Source organism: Eptesicus fuscus, chromosome 24 (assembly GCF_027574615.1).
Source record: "Eptesicus fuscus isolate TK198812 chromosome 24, DD_ASM_mEF_20220401, whole genome shotgun sequence".
Lineage (NCBI taxonomy): Eukaryota > Metazoa > Chordata > Mammalia > Chiroptera > Vespertilionidae > Eptesicus > Eptesicus fuscus.
Window position 1 is genome coordinate 1,902,558 of NC_072496.1, and position 17,666 is coordinate 1,920,223.

At 50.8% G+C, this 17,666-nt stretch overlaps 1 protein-coding gene across 3 annotated transcripts in view; it reads left to right on the top strand.

Annotated features, from left to right (window-relative positions):
* DENND1B (DENN domain containing 1B) overlaps nucleotides 1-17,666 on the top strand; it is a 99,235-nt gene that overhangs the window by 45,153 nt on the left and 36,416 nt on the right. For all 3 annotated transcript variants that reach the window (XM_054713055.1, XM_054713056.1, XM_054713057.1), the window contains 4 exons: nucleotides 657-767; nucleotides 10,828-10,928; nucleotides 13,201-13,246; nucleotides 17,472-17,573. In XM_054713055.1, coding sequence (XP_054569030.1) covers nucleotides 657-767; nucleotides 10,828-10,928; nucleotides 13,201-13,246; nucleotides 17,472-17,573 — 360 coding nt within the window. The remainder of the gene's footprint in view (nucleotides 1-656; nucleotides 768-10,827; nucleotides 10,929-13,200; nucleotides 13,247-17,471; nucleotides 17,574-17,666) is intronic.

Below are 17,666 nucleotides of genomic sequence, written 5' to 3' on the forward strand. Positions count from 1 at the left end.
AACCCAGCTACGTGCCCAGCTGGTGTGGCTCAGTGGTTGAGCATCGACCCATGAACCACCCCGGTCACGGCACATGCCTGGGTTTCGGGCTCGATCCCCAGTAGGGGGGAGTGCAGGAGGCAGCCAATAGATGATGCTTCTCTCTCAAACATGTTTCTGTCTCCCTCTCCCTCTCCCTCTCCCTTACTCTCTCTCTAAAAAAGTCAATGAAAAAAAAAATATACACATACACACACACACACACATACACACACACACTGAGTGGCCAGATTATTATGATCTCTGAACGCTTAATAATCTGGCCACTCTGTGTGTGTGTGTGTGTGTGTGTGTGTGTGTGTGTGTGTTTATATTAGAGGCCCGGTGCATGAATTCGTGCATGGGTGGGGTCCGGCCAGCCTGGCCAGGGGGAGGGGACAGGGGCGGTTGGCCGGCCTGCCTGCTGGTCGAACTCCTGGTCGAGGGGACAATTTGCATATTAGCCTCTTATTCTATAGGATAGACACGGAGTGGCCAGGTTATTATGCGTTCAGAGATCGTCATCATCTGGCCACTCCGTGTAGATAAAAAAAAAAAAGACCCTCCACAGTGTGAGATGCGTCCCGTGGTCATCCCCACGCGCCGTGACGCGCGCACTGGTTTTCTCTCGCGCGCAGCGGAACCTCACGGAGTACTTCGTGGCCGTGGACGTGAGCAACATGCTGCAGCTGTACGCCAGCATGCTGCACGAGCGGCGCATCCTCATCACCTCCAGCAAGCTCAGCACCGTGAGTACCGCCCCGTCTCCTAGGCAACCGCGTCCTCGCGCATCACAAAGGGCCCCCGCGTCCCATCCAGAGCATCACAAAGGAGGAGGCCGCGCGCCTCGGCCGACTCAGGCCGGTCCCCGTGTCCCGGGAGACAATGTCCACGGCCCGTTTCTGACAAGTGGCTGTCCCCCCCCCCCCCCCCCCCCGCTCTTGAGGGACAAAAGTCTGCCTGATGGGAGGCGGCCCGCCATGCATTAAGTCGGGTTAATTATTTTTTCTTTTCCGGATCCAGGAGATGAGAGTTGTGTGTGTGGGGGGGGTGTGTGTGTGTGTTGTTTTTCTTTCTCCTCCCCACCGCCCCCTCCGTTTTTCTTTTTCACGCTCCCGAGTTCATTTGACTGCCTCCCGCCTTAGAAAGAACTCTGAAGGGCCATTATGAGACGGTGATTATTCACTTGTGGCTTGTTCCCGGGGCACTTCCCTGAAAAGGGGACCCGGGGCCCCCGGAGAATTAGCCGCCCTCCCGCCCTGGCAGTAAGGTGCATGCCTCTTTGTTGCCAGGCGCTGGTCTGGTAGAAGGTTCTATAGGCGTTGCGACTTGGAGGGGGCTCTTCAGACGGATAATAACTTAAAAGTCAAAGCAGCATTTTCTTTCTTTCTTTCTTTCTTCTTTTTTTTTTTTTATTAATCACACGTTGTCGGCCGCTCACTGAGATGGGCTCTGGAAGCTCTTGATCGCGGTGAGAATAGGAGTGTCCTCGGGCCGTAGAGAGAGCGTCACGCGTCTTTCGCCGCATTTCCCCGTTTTTCTTTTTTTTTTTTCTTTTTCTCCTTCCTGCTTTCGACGCTGCCATTTTTAATAGGTTCGATCGGCTTAAAAACGTTCGTGATCCACTTAGCGTTTAGCGCGATCGGTGAGACGCGGGTGAAAACCCGTTGTTTAAGACGGCCTGGCTTTGCTGTCGTGAGCGTTTTGGGTAAGCTGGTGAAAATAAGGTGACACACACACGTTTCGTTCTGAAGCAGAAATGAAAACTGTGAAGTTTGGTGTTGTCGAGTAGAGGGAGTTTCAGGATCTCTCTGGGGGGGTCTGTTTCGTACTGAATGGCGAGAGAGGCGTCATCGGAGAGGTGACAAGCCCACCCGCAGGCCTCAGACAGGTCATGTGATCCTGGGTTTTCTGATTCTGATTTTGGGTTGTTCCCGTCACTCTTCAACCGAAAAAAAAACACACACGGTTTGGAGATTTTGAATTGCCATATCGACAGGCTCACTTTTTCAAACAAAATTGAAGACATAGATTATTTTACATCCTGAACGTAAGGGAGGACGCGTGGAGGGTGTACGAGGCGGTGACAAAGGTGATTGCTGGCATTTTCTTAAAGCGATATCGAGAAATTCAGTCTGAAACTGCATACATTTGCTTTTCTGCCATTTTTTAAAAATTCACCACTGAGGTAAAACCAGACTTCTTTCGTCTCCCTCTTCTCTTCATCTTCATCCTTTTTTGGACATGCACACACACATATGCATCCATACACATACATATGCACACACATACACACACACACACACACATATACACACCTGCACCTACATACATATACACACAGGTGAAGTGCTAAGAAGTCTATCTGCATAAGACCCAGCGATTCTCCCGTGATGGTCAGCTATCATTTTCGAATGGACTAGACCCGTGGTCGGCAAACTGCGGCTCGCGAGCCACATGCGGCTCTTTGGCCCCTTGAGTGTGGCTCTTCCACAAAATACCACGGCCTGGGCAAGTCTTGGCTCTGTCGACTCATGAGTTTGCCGACCACTGGACTAGATAATGCAGCTGAGAGTCAAGAGTGACACACACGCCTTTTAATATGATTTGAATTAAAAAAAAAAAAACAGCCCTAACCGGTGTGGCTCAGTGGATAGAGCGTCGGCCTGCGGACTGAAGGGTCCCAGGTTCGATTCCGGTCAAGGGCATGGACCTTGGTTGCGGGCACATTCCCAGTAGGGAGGTGTGCAGGAGGCAGCTGATCGATGTTTCTCTCTCACCGATGTTTCTAACTCTCTATCCCTCTCCCTTCCTCTCTGTAAAAAATCATTAAACTATATTTAAAAAAAAATAATAAAATGTTTTACTAAAGGCTGGGTGTCGCTCAGGGAGCTGTTTCCCAGGTTCGAGGCACTAAGCCCAGTGCCAGTGGTTTATGGCCGTTCGGGAAAGCTCGATGGCGGGGTCGTCTCTAAGCTCCCTGCTTTGCATTGGTTCCCTCTTTGGGGCGAAGGGCGGATCACAGACACACGGATGAAGTTCACGGTCAGGGTCTGCTGCCCGTCTTATGTGGCGGAAGCCGCTTCACCTGGGTCTCTGGAAAATCCATGTCTAGATCGGCCACGAATCCTATGCACGGTGACACTTAGGGTCCAAGTCCAGGACCGCACACAAATTGGGAAGGAGCTGTTTTTAGAAAGAATTTAGCGCAGCCTCAGAGACATCCGAGGAAAGAGTCAAGTGTCTGTGAGCTGACTTGCTGTAAAGCTTATATTTTTTTTCTATGCCATAAAGACTAGAATGTACGTCATCTTTTTTTTTTTTTAATGTTTTTGTTTTAAATAAATTTTTATTGATTTCAGAGAGGGAGAGAGAGAGGAGAGAGAGAGACAGAAACATCATTGATGAGAGAGGATCATGGATTGGCTGCCTCCTACTGGGGATCCAGCGCGCAATCCGGGCATGTGCCCTTTGACCGGAATCGAACCCGGGACCCTTCAGTCCATAGGCCGAGGCTCTATCCACCGAGCCACGCCGGCTAGGGTTTTACTTCCTCTTAAGGCAAGAAATCGTCGTCCTCGCTGTAAAAATCTCCAGCCGAAATTTTAATTCTTGAAAGGACACACCCAAGTTAAAGGTGTATTTGCATCCGCTATTTTATTGTGGTTTTGAGGAGTTGTGTTTGCGATTTTACTCTTTGACGTTCATAATGTGGTTCTAACCATGCTTGTCCGCCTTATAGCTGGCTGGGGGTTTTGGTGCGGATGCACAGTTAAGAGAATTCAATGACTCGAGGCTCTCTCTCCTTTACGCACTGTTTGTGGTTAACATTGTACTTTTTCATCATCTTTATAGAGATGAACTTTAACGTTAAAAAAAAACTAGTTTTGGGGTATGTTAGCAAAAATATTAAGAGTGTTGTTATGGCCCGGCTGGTGTGGCTCAGTGGTTGAGCATCCACCTAGGAACCAGGAGGTCACAGGTTCGATTCCCAGGTCAGGGCACAGGCCCGGGTTGCGGGCTCCATCTCCAGTGTGGGGCGTGGAGGAGGCAGCCGATCGATGATTCTCTCTCATCATGGATGTTTCTGTGTCTCCCTTCCTCTCCCTTCCTCTCTGAAATCAATAGAAAGATATTTAAAATAAAATAAAATGAAATTTTAATGTGTCCCCCCTACCCCCCATATTACAAGTGTGGTGTTTTGCTGGGACCCATTTTATATATATATATTTATTTATTTATTTTAAATATATTCTTTATTGATTTTTTACAGAGAGGAAGGGAGAGGGATAGAGAGTCAGTAACATCGATGAGAGAGAAACATCGATCAGCTGCCTCCTGCACGCCCCCTACTGGGGATGTGCCCGCAACCAAGGTACATGCCCTTGACCGGAATCGAACCTGGGACCTCTGAGTCCGCAGGCTGACGCTCTATCCACTGAGCCACACTGGTCAGGGCCCATGATTACATTTTTATGTGTTTGAGTTTCCTGCACTGGGACATCGCACCCCTGTGTTTATCCTGTTGATACATCCCTCCATTGTCAAGTACACACGGCTGGGGGCTGGGGGGGGGTGGGCGGGGCGACCTGGAAATCCTGAAGGAGAACGTGGGTGTCATCCATGCGATAGACGGGCACGTCCCCGCGGGGTGCCCTCGGCCGGGCTTGCGGAACATCGGAGCAGAGGATCCATCATGATGGTACACGCGTAGACCCCCTCGCCTCCTTGCTGCTTTGCCACCGGAGCCGGGAACATCGCTGTCGAAAGTCATGTCACCCGTCTCCAGGCGGTCGGGCGTGCAGGGCTGTCATCCGCCTCTGTGACGGCCCCTCAGACCCCCTCGAACCAGTCAGCCGGGGCTGTGCGGCTTGTCTCGGCTCCGGCCCATCAGGCCGGCCTCTGACAGGGCCTCCCCGTCGCGCTGTCAGTCACGTGCTAACGAGGGTGGACCTCCGTGGCCTGTGGGGGGGGGGGGGGAGTGAGATGCCTCTCTGTAAAGTAGATCTCTCATCGTGCGGACCCGCGTTTAGCTGGTAAACATCTCCCTCCCGAAGCCCATAAGCACGTTAGTTCCAGGGATTGGGGTGTGGGCACAGGTCCCCGCTGGAGGACGCCCGGCGAGCAATGTGCCGTGTGTGCGTGCGTGCTGGAACTGCGTGAATAAACGGTCACGCCGGCCTTGATGCCCCCAGGCACCCCGGCATATGCTTTCGCTCCTCCTCTCGTTAATGCCGTCGAGGGCATCCGCGGAAACAAAGCTCTGGGATCCCTGGAGAGCCGGCCGTGAAGACGGAGGTTTTACCGGGTGCGTCGGACGGAAGGGGGGCCCGGGGGGTTGGAAGCTCTCCATCTGGATCTTGGGGACCCGTGACGTGTCGCTCCCTGGGGTCAGCTGTGTGGGCACGGACTCCGAACCCCCGAACCTCGGAGCATCTTTCTGGAGATCAGGAACGGAGCAGTGGGCGAGGGAACAGGGGTGACCCAGGCCTGCTTCTTTGCGAAGATACCCGAGCGCACGTCCCCCCACGTGTTTGTCCGGCCATCGAGACCTCTCAGGGAGGGGGATGCTGGGAACTTTAGATTTTTAAAAAATATATATTTTATTGATTTTTTATAGAGAGGAAGGGAGAGGGACAGAGAGTTAGAAACATCGACGAGAGAGAAACATCCATCAGCTGCCTCCTGAACACCCCCCCACTGGGGATGTGCCCGCAACCAAGGTACATGCCCTTGACCGGAATCGAACCCGGGACCCTTCAGTCCGCAGGCCGACGCTCTGTCCACTGAGCCACACCGGTCAGGGCGGAACTTTAGATTTTTAATTCTCCCCTAAGCCCAGAGCAACCAGTGATGTCAGCCGACGCGGTCCCTGCTAATTCTCCTTCCCAGGGTGATGTGTGCCGTGTATTTGCATTCAGTGCTAAGGGAGAGGGACTGGGGCGTGGAGATAGGACCAGGTGACAGGGAATCATTGGTCGGCTGCCCCCGGCACGCCCCCTACTGGGGATCGAGACCGCAACGCGGGCATGGGCCCTTGGCCGGGAATCGAACCGTGACCTCCGGGTTCAAGGTCGCCGCTGGGGTGGTCACCTGGCGCTCTGTCGGCAGGTACGGCTGGAGGTTCGTCGGAGGGAACGTCTAAGACGGGGACATTCTCCTCTCGTCCTGTGCTTGTCCGGCTGTCCGTTCCAAAGACTCCCGCTCCGTCATGCCGTGCGGATAAAAGGTTTTCAGTCCGTGGATGTGACTCAGGGCCTCATCAGGGTGGGCATTTTGACTCTTGGTATGTGGAAAGGCAGTCGGAAAGAGAGGTTACCGGTTGCGCCTGCCTGGGCTGGAGTCCTGGCTTGGCCGCTTGCTAGGTGCGTGGTCTTGGGCAACTGGTCTACCTTTGCCACGGGGCCCTGGTCTGTCGGTGGGAACAGTGAGAATAGATGTGAGTGTGTCCGGTTCTCAGAATAGTGCCGGCACATGGTCAGCGTCCTGTAGACGTTTGCTATTGTTGTTATCATCTGTGACCTTCGACCTGGGGGCCTGGGACCGGAAGTTCCAGGTGCCATTATCCCATGGCCACGTCCACTGTCCCATGGCCACGGTCACTGTCCCATGGCCATGCTCACTGTCCCATGGCCACGGTCACTGTCCCATGGCCGCGGTCACTGTCCCCTGGCCACGATCACTGTCCCATGGCCACGGTCACTGTCCCATGGCCACGGTCACTGTCCCATGGCCACGCTCACTGTCCCATGGCCACGGTCACCGTCCCATGGCCACGTTCACCGTCCCATGGCCACGGTCACCGTCCCAAGGCCACGGTCACTGTCCCATGGCCACGGTCACTGTCCCATGGCCACGCTCACTGTCCCATGGCCACGCTCACCGTCCCATGGCCACGGTCACCGTCCCATGGCCACGGTCACTGTCCCATGGCCACGGTCACCTGGCGCTCTGTCGGCAGGTACGGCTGGAGGTTCACTGTCCCATGGCCACGGTCAGCGTCCCATGGCCACGCTCACCGTCCCATGGCCACGGTCACCGTCCCATGGCCACGGTCACTGTCCCATGGCCACGGTCACTGTCCCCAGCCTTCGTTGTCAGGTTTCTCCCGCGGACTTCTCGTCTCTTCCCGTGGCTTCCACCGTGCTGACTATCATCGCAGTGTGCGGGGAACCGGTGTTCCCGGGGATGTGTCCTCGCCTTCGTCAGCACTCGGGCTCTGTCAGTTCCACAGGTTGAGGGTAGGTAGTCACATGCCACTTGACCAAGACGGGAAGGAATGGTGGTGGTGGTATTTTTTCTTCTCTTAAACCGTGACTCGGTCAATTTGTTCCTCTCTGAACTTCACGGGGAGCAGCAGGGGCGATGAAAGAAGCCGCCGGAAGATACTAGAAAAGCAACGTGGCTCAGCCGGCGTGGCTCAGTGGTTGAGCGTCGACCTAGGAACCAGGAGGTCACGGTTCGATTCCCAGTCAGGGCACAGGCCCGGGTTGTGGGCTCCATCCCCAGTGTGGGGCGTGCAGGAGGCATCCGATCCATGGTTCTCTCTCATCATGGACGTTTCTCTCTCTCTCTCTCCTCTCTCCCTTCCTCTATGAAATCAATAAAAATATCTTTTTAAAAAAGTGTGGCTTCCTAGCCTCGTCACCAGCCTGGCAGAACCTCAGGTAATCTAGCCCCAAAATGTGATTGTCGCTACCCTTGAAGCTTCAGGATCTAATAGGTCAGGGGTCAGCAAACTCATGAGTCAGCAGAGCCAAATATCAACAGGATAACGATTGAAATTTCTTTGGAGAGCCACATTTTTTAAACTTAAACCATATAGGTAGGTACATTGTTATTAACTTAATTAGGGGACTCCTCAGCTGGCCTCTGCTAAACACTCAAGGGGCCCAAGAGCCGCCTGTGGCTCGTGAGCCGCAGTTTGCCGACCGCTGCTCTAGGTCATGAATAACTCAAAAGCAAGACACGTCTTCCTTTCACTGGCTTTTACACGGAGCTTATTTCCTGATCGGACTTTGTTCTTCCAACCAAACTAATAAAATACGTAGTTTATGTCCCTTCGTTGGCCCGGCTCTCAGAGGGGGGGGAGGGGCAGGGTTTGTCGGGACAGTTAGCGCCGTCTCAGCGGCAGGGACAGGGCCCCCCCGAGCTGCCCACTGTCAGACGTTGTGACGGCTCAGCAGCAGGAGATCACCCTTCCGGAGGCCAGTCCGATGCTCGCGCTGGTTTTGGGCCTCCGTGATCAGTCATCCATGACTTCAGGAAGGATGACCCCTCGGGGCGTCGGGGGCGGATCTGGGTGACGTGGGACAGCGGACTTTGGGCTCTGGGTGTGGCCGGGAAGGTCAGTGACCCCGAGTACATTCCTCGCCCTGAGGACGTGTCTTCTTCCTCTGGTGCCCTGTCCATCCTGTCCCTCCACCACCCACACGGGACACGGTCCTTTTCAAGGTGTGAAAGGAGGGGTGTTCAAAGCCATCTCCCGAGACATGGAGGAGCGGAGCAAGTGAGCTGCCTTTTTCTTCTCTCTCTCTCTCTCTTTTTTTTTTTAAAAAATATTTTTATTGATTTCAGAGAGAAAGGGAGAGGGAGAGAGAGAGAGAAACACCCATGATGAGAGAGAATCATGGATCGGCTGCCTCCCGCACACCCCGCACTGGGGATCGAGCCTACAACCCAGGCGTGTGCCCTTGACCGGAATCGAACCCGGGACCCTTCGGTCCGCAGGCTGGCGCGCTCTCCACTGAGCCGCACCAGCCAGGGCGAGCTGTCTTTTCCTTGACGCTTCTCCCCCCCCCCTCGGGGAGGCTTGCATGCGACTCGGGTGAGCTGAACCCCGTTTTTGTTTCCCTCTGGCTCAGCGACGGCAGAGAACGGAGTCCGTGGTCCGTGATCGCTAACAGGAAGCGTCTACCTGCCTCCTGGTGGCAGGTTGCGTGTGGGAACGAAGGAATTGAAAACGAGCGTTGATTGAAAGACGACGGTCGAGGAGCTGTTCAAGCTTGCAAGGGGGGGGGGGGGCACTAAAGCCCGTCAGTGGCATTCTGAACGGACCCCCAAATCGATCGATGATCACCTGCCGTTAATTAAAAATCTGGCTGGCAAAATACAGAACACACATGGCCAAGAGGAATGCGCTTTTAATCAAAATGGTTATGTTTTTTGGCTCCGATTAGATTACTTCAATGATTTTTTAAAAAAATTCTGTAGAGCTCTGGCGCTTGAATATAGACAGTGTTGCTATGAAGATTGGATTGAGAGGGAGAGGGGGTGGGAGGAGGGAGCAGAGGGGAAAGGGGGGATCCGTAGTGATGGAAGGAGACTTGACTTGGGGTGCTGAACACGCAGTACAATATACAGAGGATGCTATAGATTTGTACCCCTGAAACCTACATACTCTTTTTAACCAGTGTCACCCCAAGAGAGTCAATAATAAGGAAATACTGAATTGCTTTGTATACATTTAATTTTTAAATTAATTTGATCACTATGTGTACATTTTAATTTCCTATGTCATGAGACAGAAGTGATGGTTAATGGAAAGTCTGTGGCCCGTTTTCCGATGCTTCTTATTTTTCAAACCTGATTTTCAAGCTGGACAAAAATGACTTCATTAGTAGCCTGGACATGCAGGCCATCGCAACCCTTTAAAATGATGATGCATGCTGATTCGCTTATTGCCTTAAACATTGGGGGCGGGGGGGGGGGAATGGCTCCCCTCTTACAGGAATGGAATTTAAAAGGCACAGGAAATCACATGGGAAGAATTCTGCTGCGGGTCCGGAGGACGGAAGAGGAGGGGGAAAAAGCAGGGGAGGGTGGGGAGCTCTCTTTGCGGGAGGCATTCAACCTATTTAATTAACCGCTCGCCACATCAACACAATTAAAACGGCAATTCCCTTTGCCGTCGCGGCCTCGCCCGTGCAGCTGCCCTGATGCGCGCGCCGCTGGGCCGGCACGCGGGCGTCGGGAGCGAGGAGCTGAAGGAGGAGATGATGATATTCCTGGCTTCCTGCGGCCCAGCTGTCAGGCTCGGGCCCTCGCGGGTCCGCAGGGACATCCACGTGTCAGCGAGCGGCGCCTCTGGGTACCGCACCCCGCGGTCCACACGCTGCCGAGGCCCCAACTCTGGAGCAGCCCGGGCCCCCCGGCTGTCGGGCCCGTGTGTCACGCTTTGGCAGTTCGCCCTCATGCTCCCCCTCCGGAGCGCCCCCCCCCCCTCGCCTCCTCTCCACGTCTCGTCGCGGAGCGTGAATCCCAGCCAGGCCCGGCCCTTTCCTACCGTCTCCCCTGATCGTTCTGTTCCTGTGCCTCGTTTTGGACCCCGAAATATTGTGTTTTCACACACCTGTCTCCCCGCGGCGCCCGAGAGACTCCTTGAGCCGTGTCCAGGCTGTGTTTGTTCAGGGAGCGGGGCGCTTCCGAAAGGAATCGGCAGAGGGTGTTGGGGGGGCCGGTCAGGAGATCCGTGGGGTCCTGTGATGATGGTCTTGGGCAGAGGTCGGCAAACCGCGGCTCGCGAGCCACCTGCGGCTCTCGGGCCCCTGGAGGGTGGCTCTTCCACAGAACACCACGGCCTGGGCGAGTCTACGCGGAAGACGTGGCGTTGGGAGAAGTTCACGTTTAAAAAACGGGGCTCTCCAGAGACATGTCCATCGCGGTGCTGTTGGTATTTGGCTCTGCGGACTCACGAGTTTGCCGACCGCGGGGCTAGGGGGACGGGGGTTGGGGAGGCGGGGGCGGGGGCAGGTGGTGTGTTTGTAGGGGGCCTGCTCCTCACCCTGGGCGTCCTCTTCCATCCCGTAGCTGACTGCCTGTCTGCACGGCTCGGCCGCTCTGCTGTACCCCATGTTCTGGCAGCACATCTACATCCCCGTGCTGCCGCCGCACCTGCTGGACTACTGCTGGTAAGTGCCGGCCCCCCCGCCCCCCCACCCCGGCTCCCCGCCGGCTCCTGGACCCCGGGTCACGCTGGGAGAAAGCCCAGTTCTTCTTCTTCTTCTCTTCATTTTTTAAATATAATCTTACTGATTCCAGAGAGGAAGGGAGAGGGAGAGAGAGAGAGAGAAACATCAGTGAGGAGAGAGCATCCTGGATCGGCTGCCTCCTGCACGCCCCCCTACTGGGGATCGAGCCCGCAACCCGGGCCTGTGCCCTGACCGGGAATCGAACCGTGACCTCCTGGTTCCTAGGTTGATGCTCAGCCACGGAGCTTGGGGTGTACATATGTGCCCGGATGCGCTGGACCCTGCTCTGGGGGTTGGCCAGCCCCCCAGTCCTTCCTCCTGCTGCTTCCATGGTAACGAAGGGAGCTTGTGTCCCGGCTTCGTCCCTGGAGTTTTCTGACCGGTTCCAGCCCCTTGGGGAGCCTCTGGGACAGGTTCTCACGCCAGACTCCCCTGGCCCGGCGGGGGGGTGGGGGGGGACCAGGGAGATGACCAACACGTCCGAGCGTCCAGGCCACGAGGATGGGCTCAGCGCTCAGGGGATGGGCCGGGAGGACACACCCGTGTATGGAGGAATAGCCCTCCGGGACTCGAGCTGCCTCCATGTCAGAGAATTCTGGGGACCCAGCTGCTTTCTGGGGGGGCACGACTTCCTTCTCTTTGCGTCCTTGCAGGCGGTTCTAGTCAGACTGGTCGGGGAGCAGAAGGGAGGCCCATGTCAGAGGCCCTGCCTGCCACGCCATGGTTCCGAGTCCACTTCAGAAATAGCACCAGGGCCCTGGCCGGTGTGGCTCAGTGGATAGAGCGTCGGCCTGCGGACTGAACGGTCCTGGGTTCAATTCCGGTCAAGGGCATGTACCTTGGTTGCGGGCACATCCCCAGTAGGGGGCGTGCAGGAGGCAGCTGATCGATGTTTCTCTCTCATCATGGATGTTTCTGTCTCTCTCTCTCTCTCTCTCTCTCTCTCTCTCTCTCTCATTCTCTCTCTCTCCCTTCCTCTCTCTGAAGTCAGTAAGAACATATTTAAAAGTGTTTCATTTTTAAATAGCTATTTATTTGGGTATTTCCTATCACCTTTGTAGACATCTGCCCATTCTCATGGTTTCTTGTCCAACAGAATTTTAAAATATATTTTATTGATATTTTTTACAGAGAGGAAGGGAGAGGGATAGAGAGGTAGAAACATCGATGAGAGAGAAACATCGATCAGCTGCCCCCTGCACACTCCTACCGGGGAATGTGCCCGCAACCAAGGTACATGCCCTTGACCGGAATCGAACCTGGGACCCTTCAGTCCGCAGGCCGACGCTCTATCCACCGAGCCAAACCGGTTAGGGCTCAAACAGAATTTTAATTTTGAAATGTCAAGTTGAACAATTTCCTCCTTCTAGTTCATGGGAAATGTTTTTTTAGATGAGTGGAGAGTCTGAGTGTATGTGTTACAAAAATGATGGAATGACTCTATTCTCCGCCAGAGTATGAGGCCCACAGGGGAGTGTACTCTGTCCATATTGTTCACTGCTGGACCCACGGCCCTAGACCAGGGCACCTGGTGTGCGTTCCATATTTTAATTAATGTAATATGATGTGATTCTTAAACTTATTTGAATATTTTCTAATTTATTAAAATTATTCTGTTAATAAGTATGAATGTGGGATAAAAAGGAAAGGATAATATTTGGATGAAAAGACAGAGTCCATGAGCAGAAGGACAGAAATAGGATGATGACAGTGAGCCTGGCGCACAGTAGGGCTCCATAAGTATTTGGTACCGACTGACTCAAAAAACGTTGCTGATGTAGTAGGGGTGAAATAATGATATATTAAGAAAGTCATAGAAATCAGAATGTAATTGAATAAAAAGATGCACAAAAGAAACACGAATACATTTGATTATTGACGATATATTTGACATGAAGTATATGGAAAAGATTCAACTCAGGTTATGGCCTAGAACCCTAATATTTTTCATCGGTAATGTTTTTTTAAGGCATTCCATTTCTCAATTTACTTAGAAATGATTTTGTGATTTTTTAAAATATAAATCAACCTTAACGTGAATCTATTAATGGCCTTTACATTTGAATTGTATCTAGAAAGTAATTTAACATACCTCTGCTATGCTACTTTAGAACTGTGCATGTGAGTAATTTTAAGCATGCAGAATTACGTATGTTGTTGTTTCAGTTTGAATGAACTGTGAATATGTGGTTTTTTTGTTTTTTTAATTCAGTGCTCCGATGCCCTACCTGATTGGAGTACACTCCAGCCTCCTAGAGGTGAGTATCCGTCAGCCATAAGATAGTGATCCATTCACTCATAAAAGTAACAGCTTACACAGTTGTGCTTTGAAAGAATATCCGTCGACTAGCACAAAGCGGTGACTAGTTTTATGTCATACTCACGTGGTCATTTTTAAAAAGGTGACACAGAAGTAACCTCAATTAAATTTTTTATACCAAATGAGCATCCTCAATGGCACGAAACCCATGAAAATAGGTTACATATGGTAGGAATCACACGGTACAGTTTTAAATCCGGAAAACTTTAGTTCTTAATGAACCGTTATTCGGTTTCATCGTGAATGAGAAAGGGCATTCTCATTCAGGAATGAGAATGTCTCTAAGCTAGCTGGGCACTTTTTAGTAACTTTCTCCTAAATCTATTAGGAGATGTTATGCAAGCTCCAATTCCATTCTTATCATGCCATTATTGGCAGATTTTTTTTTTCACTAAAATTTTGATTTTTATATAAACGGTACTATAATTAAAATGTAGGTATGTCTACTTACATGCTTTTTTTTAAAAAATATATTTTATTGTTTGTTTTTTTTACAGAGAGGAAGGGAGAGGGAGAGAGAGTCAGAAACATCGATGAGAGAGAAACATCGATCAGCTGCCTCCTGCACACCCCCCACTGGGGATGTGCCTGCAACCAAGGTACATGCCCTTGACCGGAATCGAACCTGGGACCCCTCAGTCCGCAGGCCGACGCTCTATCCACTGAGCCACACCGGTCAGGGCTACCTACATGCTTTATAGTTGAGGCTGAAGCGAGTAATGTTTCGCATCTTAATCGGCTGCAATTGCAACGAATTTTTTTTTTTTTTTTTAAGGAAGAATCACAGTCTCTTATTCTCTCTCAGTCAAGGCCATTCAAGACTTGTAAACATCGTTGTTCAAAGCCATGAAACGAGTGACCTTTTCAATCTCCCTTTTAATTCTTTTCATGCAATCATGAGCATGAAAGAAGGCCAGCCGTCTCTTTTGAAAGGGGAGGTCTCTTTCCAAAATGAAGGATAAGGACACTTTGTTCTGCTTGAAAACTAGGCTTGAGGGACGCACCCAAGGCTGGCGGAGGCCTGTCAGTGACGAGGAATAAAGACGAGTAGAGGCCGCAAACGGGAGGGCCATGTGGACCGTGTGAGCGCACAGAGGATTCTAGAGAAGACGCTGACCCTGTTTCACAAGACGAGGGGGCTGCGGCCGCTGTGGCCTCCTCCTGCAGGGATGGTCCTGGCCCACGCTCGCCTCAGTGCCCGGCAGTGTCCTCTCGCGAGGATGGGAGGCAGGCTGACCACCTTCAGCACCTTGGGCTCTATTGTTATTTTAAATATATTTTTATTGATCTCAGAGAGGAAGGGACAGGGAGAGAGAGAGAGAGAGAGAGAGAGAGAGAGAGAGAGAGAGAGAGAAGCATCCATGATGAGAGAGAGCCATTGATTGGCTGCCTCCTGCACGCCCCCTGCTGGGGATGGAGCCTGAAACCCGGGCATGTGCCCTTAGCTGGGAATCGAACCGTGACCTCCTGGTTCCTAGGTCGAGGCTCAACCCCTGAGCCACGCCGGCCGGGCTATACATTGTGCTCTTTATAAGACTCCCAGTCTCTGGCCCCGGATCAGTTTCTTGTTTAATATTATTTTGAACTTTATCATTCTTTAAAAAAATATGTTCTCTCTCTCTATATGTATATATATATTTAGAGAGAGTAAGGGAGAGGGATTGAGAGATAGGAACATCAGTGATGGAGACACATCATTGATCGGCTGCCTCCTGCACGCCCCCTGCTGGGGATCGAGCCCACAACCCGGGCCTGTGCTCAGACGGGCAGTCGAACCCTGACCTCCTGGTTCCTGGGTTCGGTCGATGCTCAGCCATGGAGCCACACCCCAGCTGGGCTCATTTTCTTATTTTTGAAGAAAAAGGAAAATCATCTTTTTGTATTTCCTTATTCTTTTCCCATCTAGACAAGGATGACTTTTATGATATAAAAATATGAAAAGTGGTACCGTTTTATAGGCAGTATGACTCACCACTTCTATTTAGAAAAAAAAAACACAGTAGCTAAAGCCTGGTTTGGAGGGAAAACATAGGTAAAAACCCTCACATGGTTCCAACTTGAGAAAAAAAATTTAAATTATAGTGTTTTTTTTAAAAACATAAAATGGCTCTCATTTTAGGGGCTCTTAATGTGTTGATTTCTTAAAATGAACACATTTTCCATCCTTTGTGGGTGACCCCTGGAACAAAATTTAACATCCAGCTTTTATCCGACCCTTTTAAAGCGAACCACTGCGAAAAATGTATGCTTTTCCTGTTAACACTGACTGCCTTCCTTCAGAGTTTATTGTTCGTGTCATCACAAAACATTCTGGGGGTTACGTAACCATGAGTTTAGGCTATTTTCATTCTTTTTTTTAAAAAAATGCATCAGGTTTGTGGATTAACTTTGCAGCTTCTGTTAAGAGGACCACTTAGAATTGAAGATGGAAATCAAAATTACGGCATAGTTTTTCCCCTCAAAAAATGCCACGCGTGTAAATGTATTTTTGCTTATAAAATAGGTTATTTTGTAGTCGTGCTATCGTTTGTAGATAACTACCTGTTTATGAATGTAAACTTGTTTACAGCAATGTGTATAAATGAGTGTATTTATACATGTTTTTGTCACAGTACCGCTATTCTAAGCGAGTCTCTGTTAATCTCTTAGAAATGGCCCTGCTCTGAGCCTTCCTTTAGATTTATTACGTCTTTTACAAGGTAGATTTTTTTTTAGGATTATGTGTTGCCCTGCAGGTCCATGTTCCACATGGATATTACGGCTTTCTTAATAAAGAAGAATTCTGTACTCAAGATGACCATTTCGCTAGCAAATTTGAAATTCTGCCTACTATGCGGAGGTTTGAAATTCTAAATGAATCAGAGAAAGTTTAGTCCCGCCCCGCTTTAAAGCGAAATAATCGGCCTGGCCAATTTAAAATGTAAAGTATTTCATGATTCTCAAAAAGTGGCGAGTATTCTGGAATGTCACTTTAAAAAATATGATGCTGAAGTTAACTGACCTATACAATTATGGAGTTCTGAGTTGGTGGGTACATTTTATTGAAGAACACTTTATTTGCATTAGGGAGTAAGACGAGTTGCTATCATCTATAAAAGACTAATGGAATTGTATGATTTAAGTATACATGTTTTAGGTTAAACAGGAAACATAAGCTTTAAATATTAACTTCCTTTAGGGATGAAACATTAGATGAAATTCCAATTCACTATTATTTGTACACACATTGAGATAATTTGACCAATCGACTAAACTGTCAAACAAACAGTCAACGAGTTCACCTGATAGGCTGTGAAATCTGATCTTTTATATTGAAATGCATGTGCTAAATACTACTAAGAATGACTTCCGTATTACTTCCCTCTGTCATTTTTTTTAAAATATATTTTATTGATTTTATTACAGAGAGGAAGAGAGAGGGATAGAGAGTTAGAAACATCGATGAGAGAGAAACATCGATCAGCTGCCTCTTGCACACCCCCCACTGGGGATGTGCCCGCAACCAAGGTCCATGCCCTTGACCGGAATCGAACCTGGGACCTTTCCGTCCGCAGGCCGACGCTCTATCCACTGAGCCACACCGGTTTCGGCCCCTCTGTCATTTTTTAAAAAAATCGACTTTGTCATCATAAACTTACCCCAAACCGAAATGGAAATACAGAGAAAATACTGACGGCTGTAAACGTTGGTTGGCTTATGTTAGACCTACATTATGATTTAGGCTAAAAAAATATAATAATAGGTATAGAACCGGACGCACGTTCCCGTATCAAAGATCGGAATTCAGGTCGTCAGATGGAAAGACTAGGACGTTGCACAGGGTACTATAGCCGGGCCTTCTTTGCAGGTCTCAGCTGTAAGATGCCTTTCGTAGCTCAATTACGTTCATCTCCTCCAAACCACATCGGGGTGTTGAGATGCGCACACAGGGCGGTGAAGCATTTTCAACCCAACCTTTGCGAGTGGTTGGCTAGGACCTGTTTCTTCTCCTACCGCCAAGTTGTTTACATTCTTTTATGATGTAGGATTTCCCCTTATTTCTTCTCCTCCCCCCCCAATACTCATGCCTTACGCTTCTCTTCTCTACACTTCTAAGCTCGGTGGCTTTCGGAAGGACAGACACCCCTGAGCTGTTCCGTTGATCGTTACGTGTTTTAAAACAGAGAGTGAGGAGCAAATCCCTGGAGGACGTGGTGATGCTGAACGTGGACACCAACACCTGGGAGTCGCCGTTCCCCGACTTGGACAACCTCCCCGGTGATGTGGTAAGTCTCAGGAGGGCCCTTGGGGGGTGCCCACCGGTCCGGCTCCCCGCGTCTTCTCCTGCGCCCTCCCTCCAGGTCCCGAGAGCGATCCCC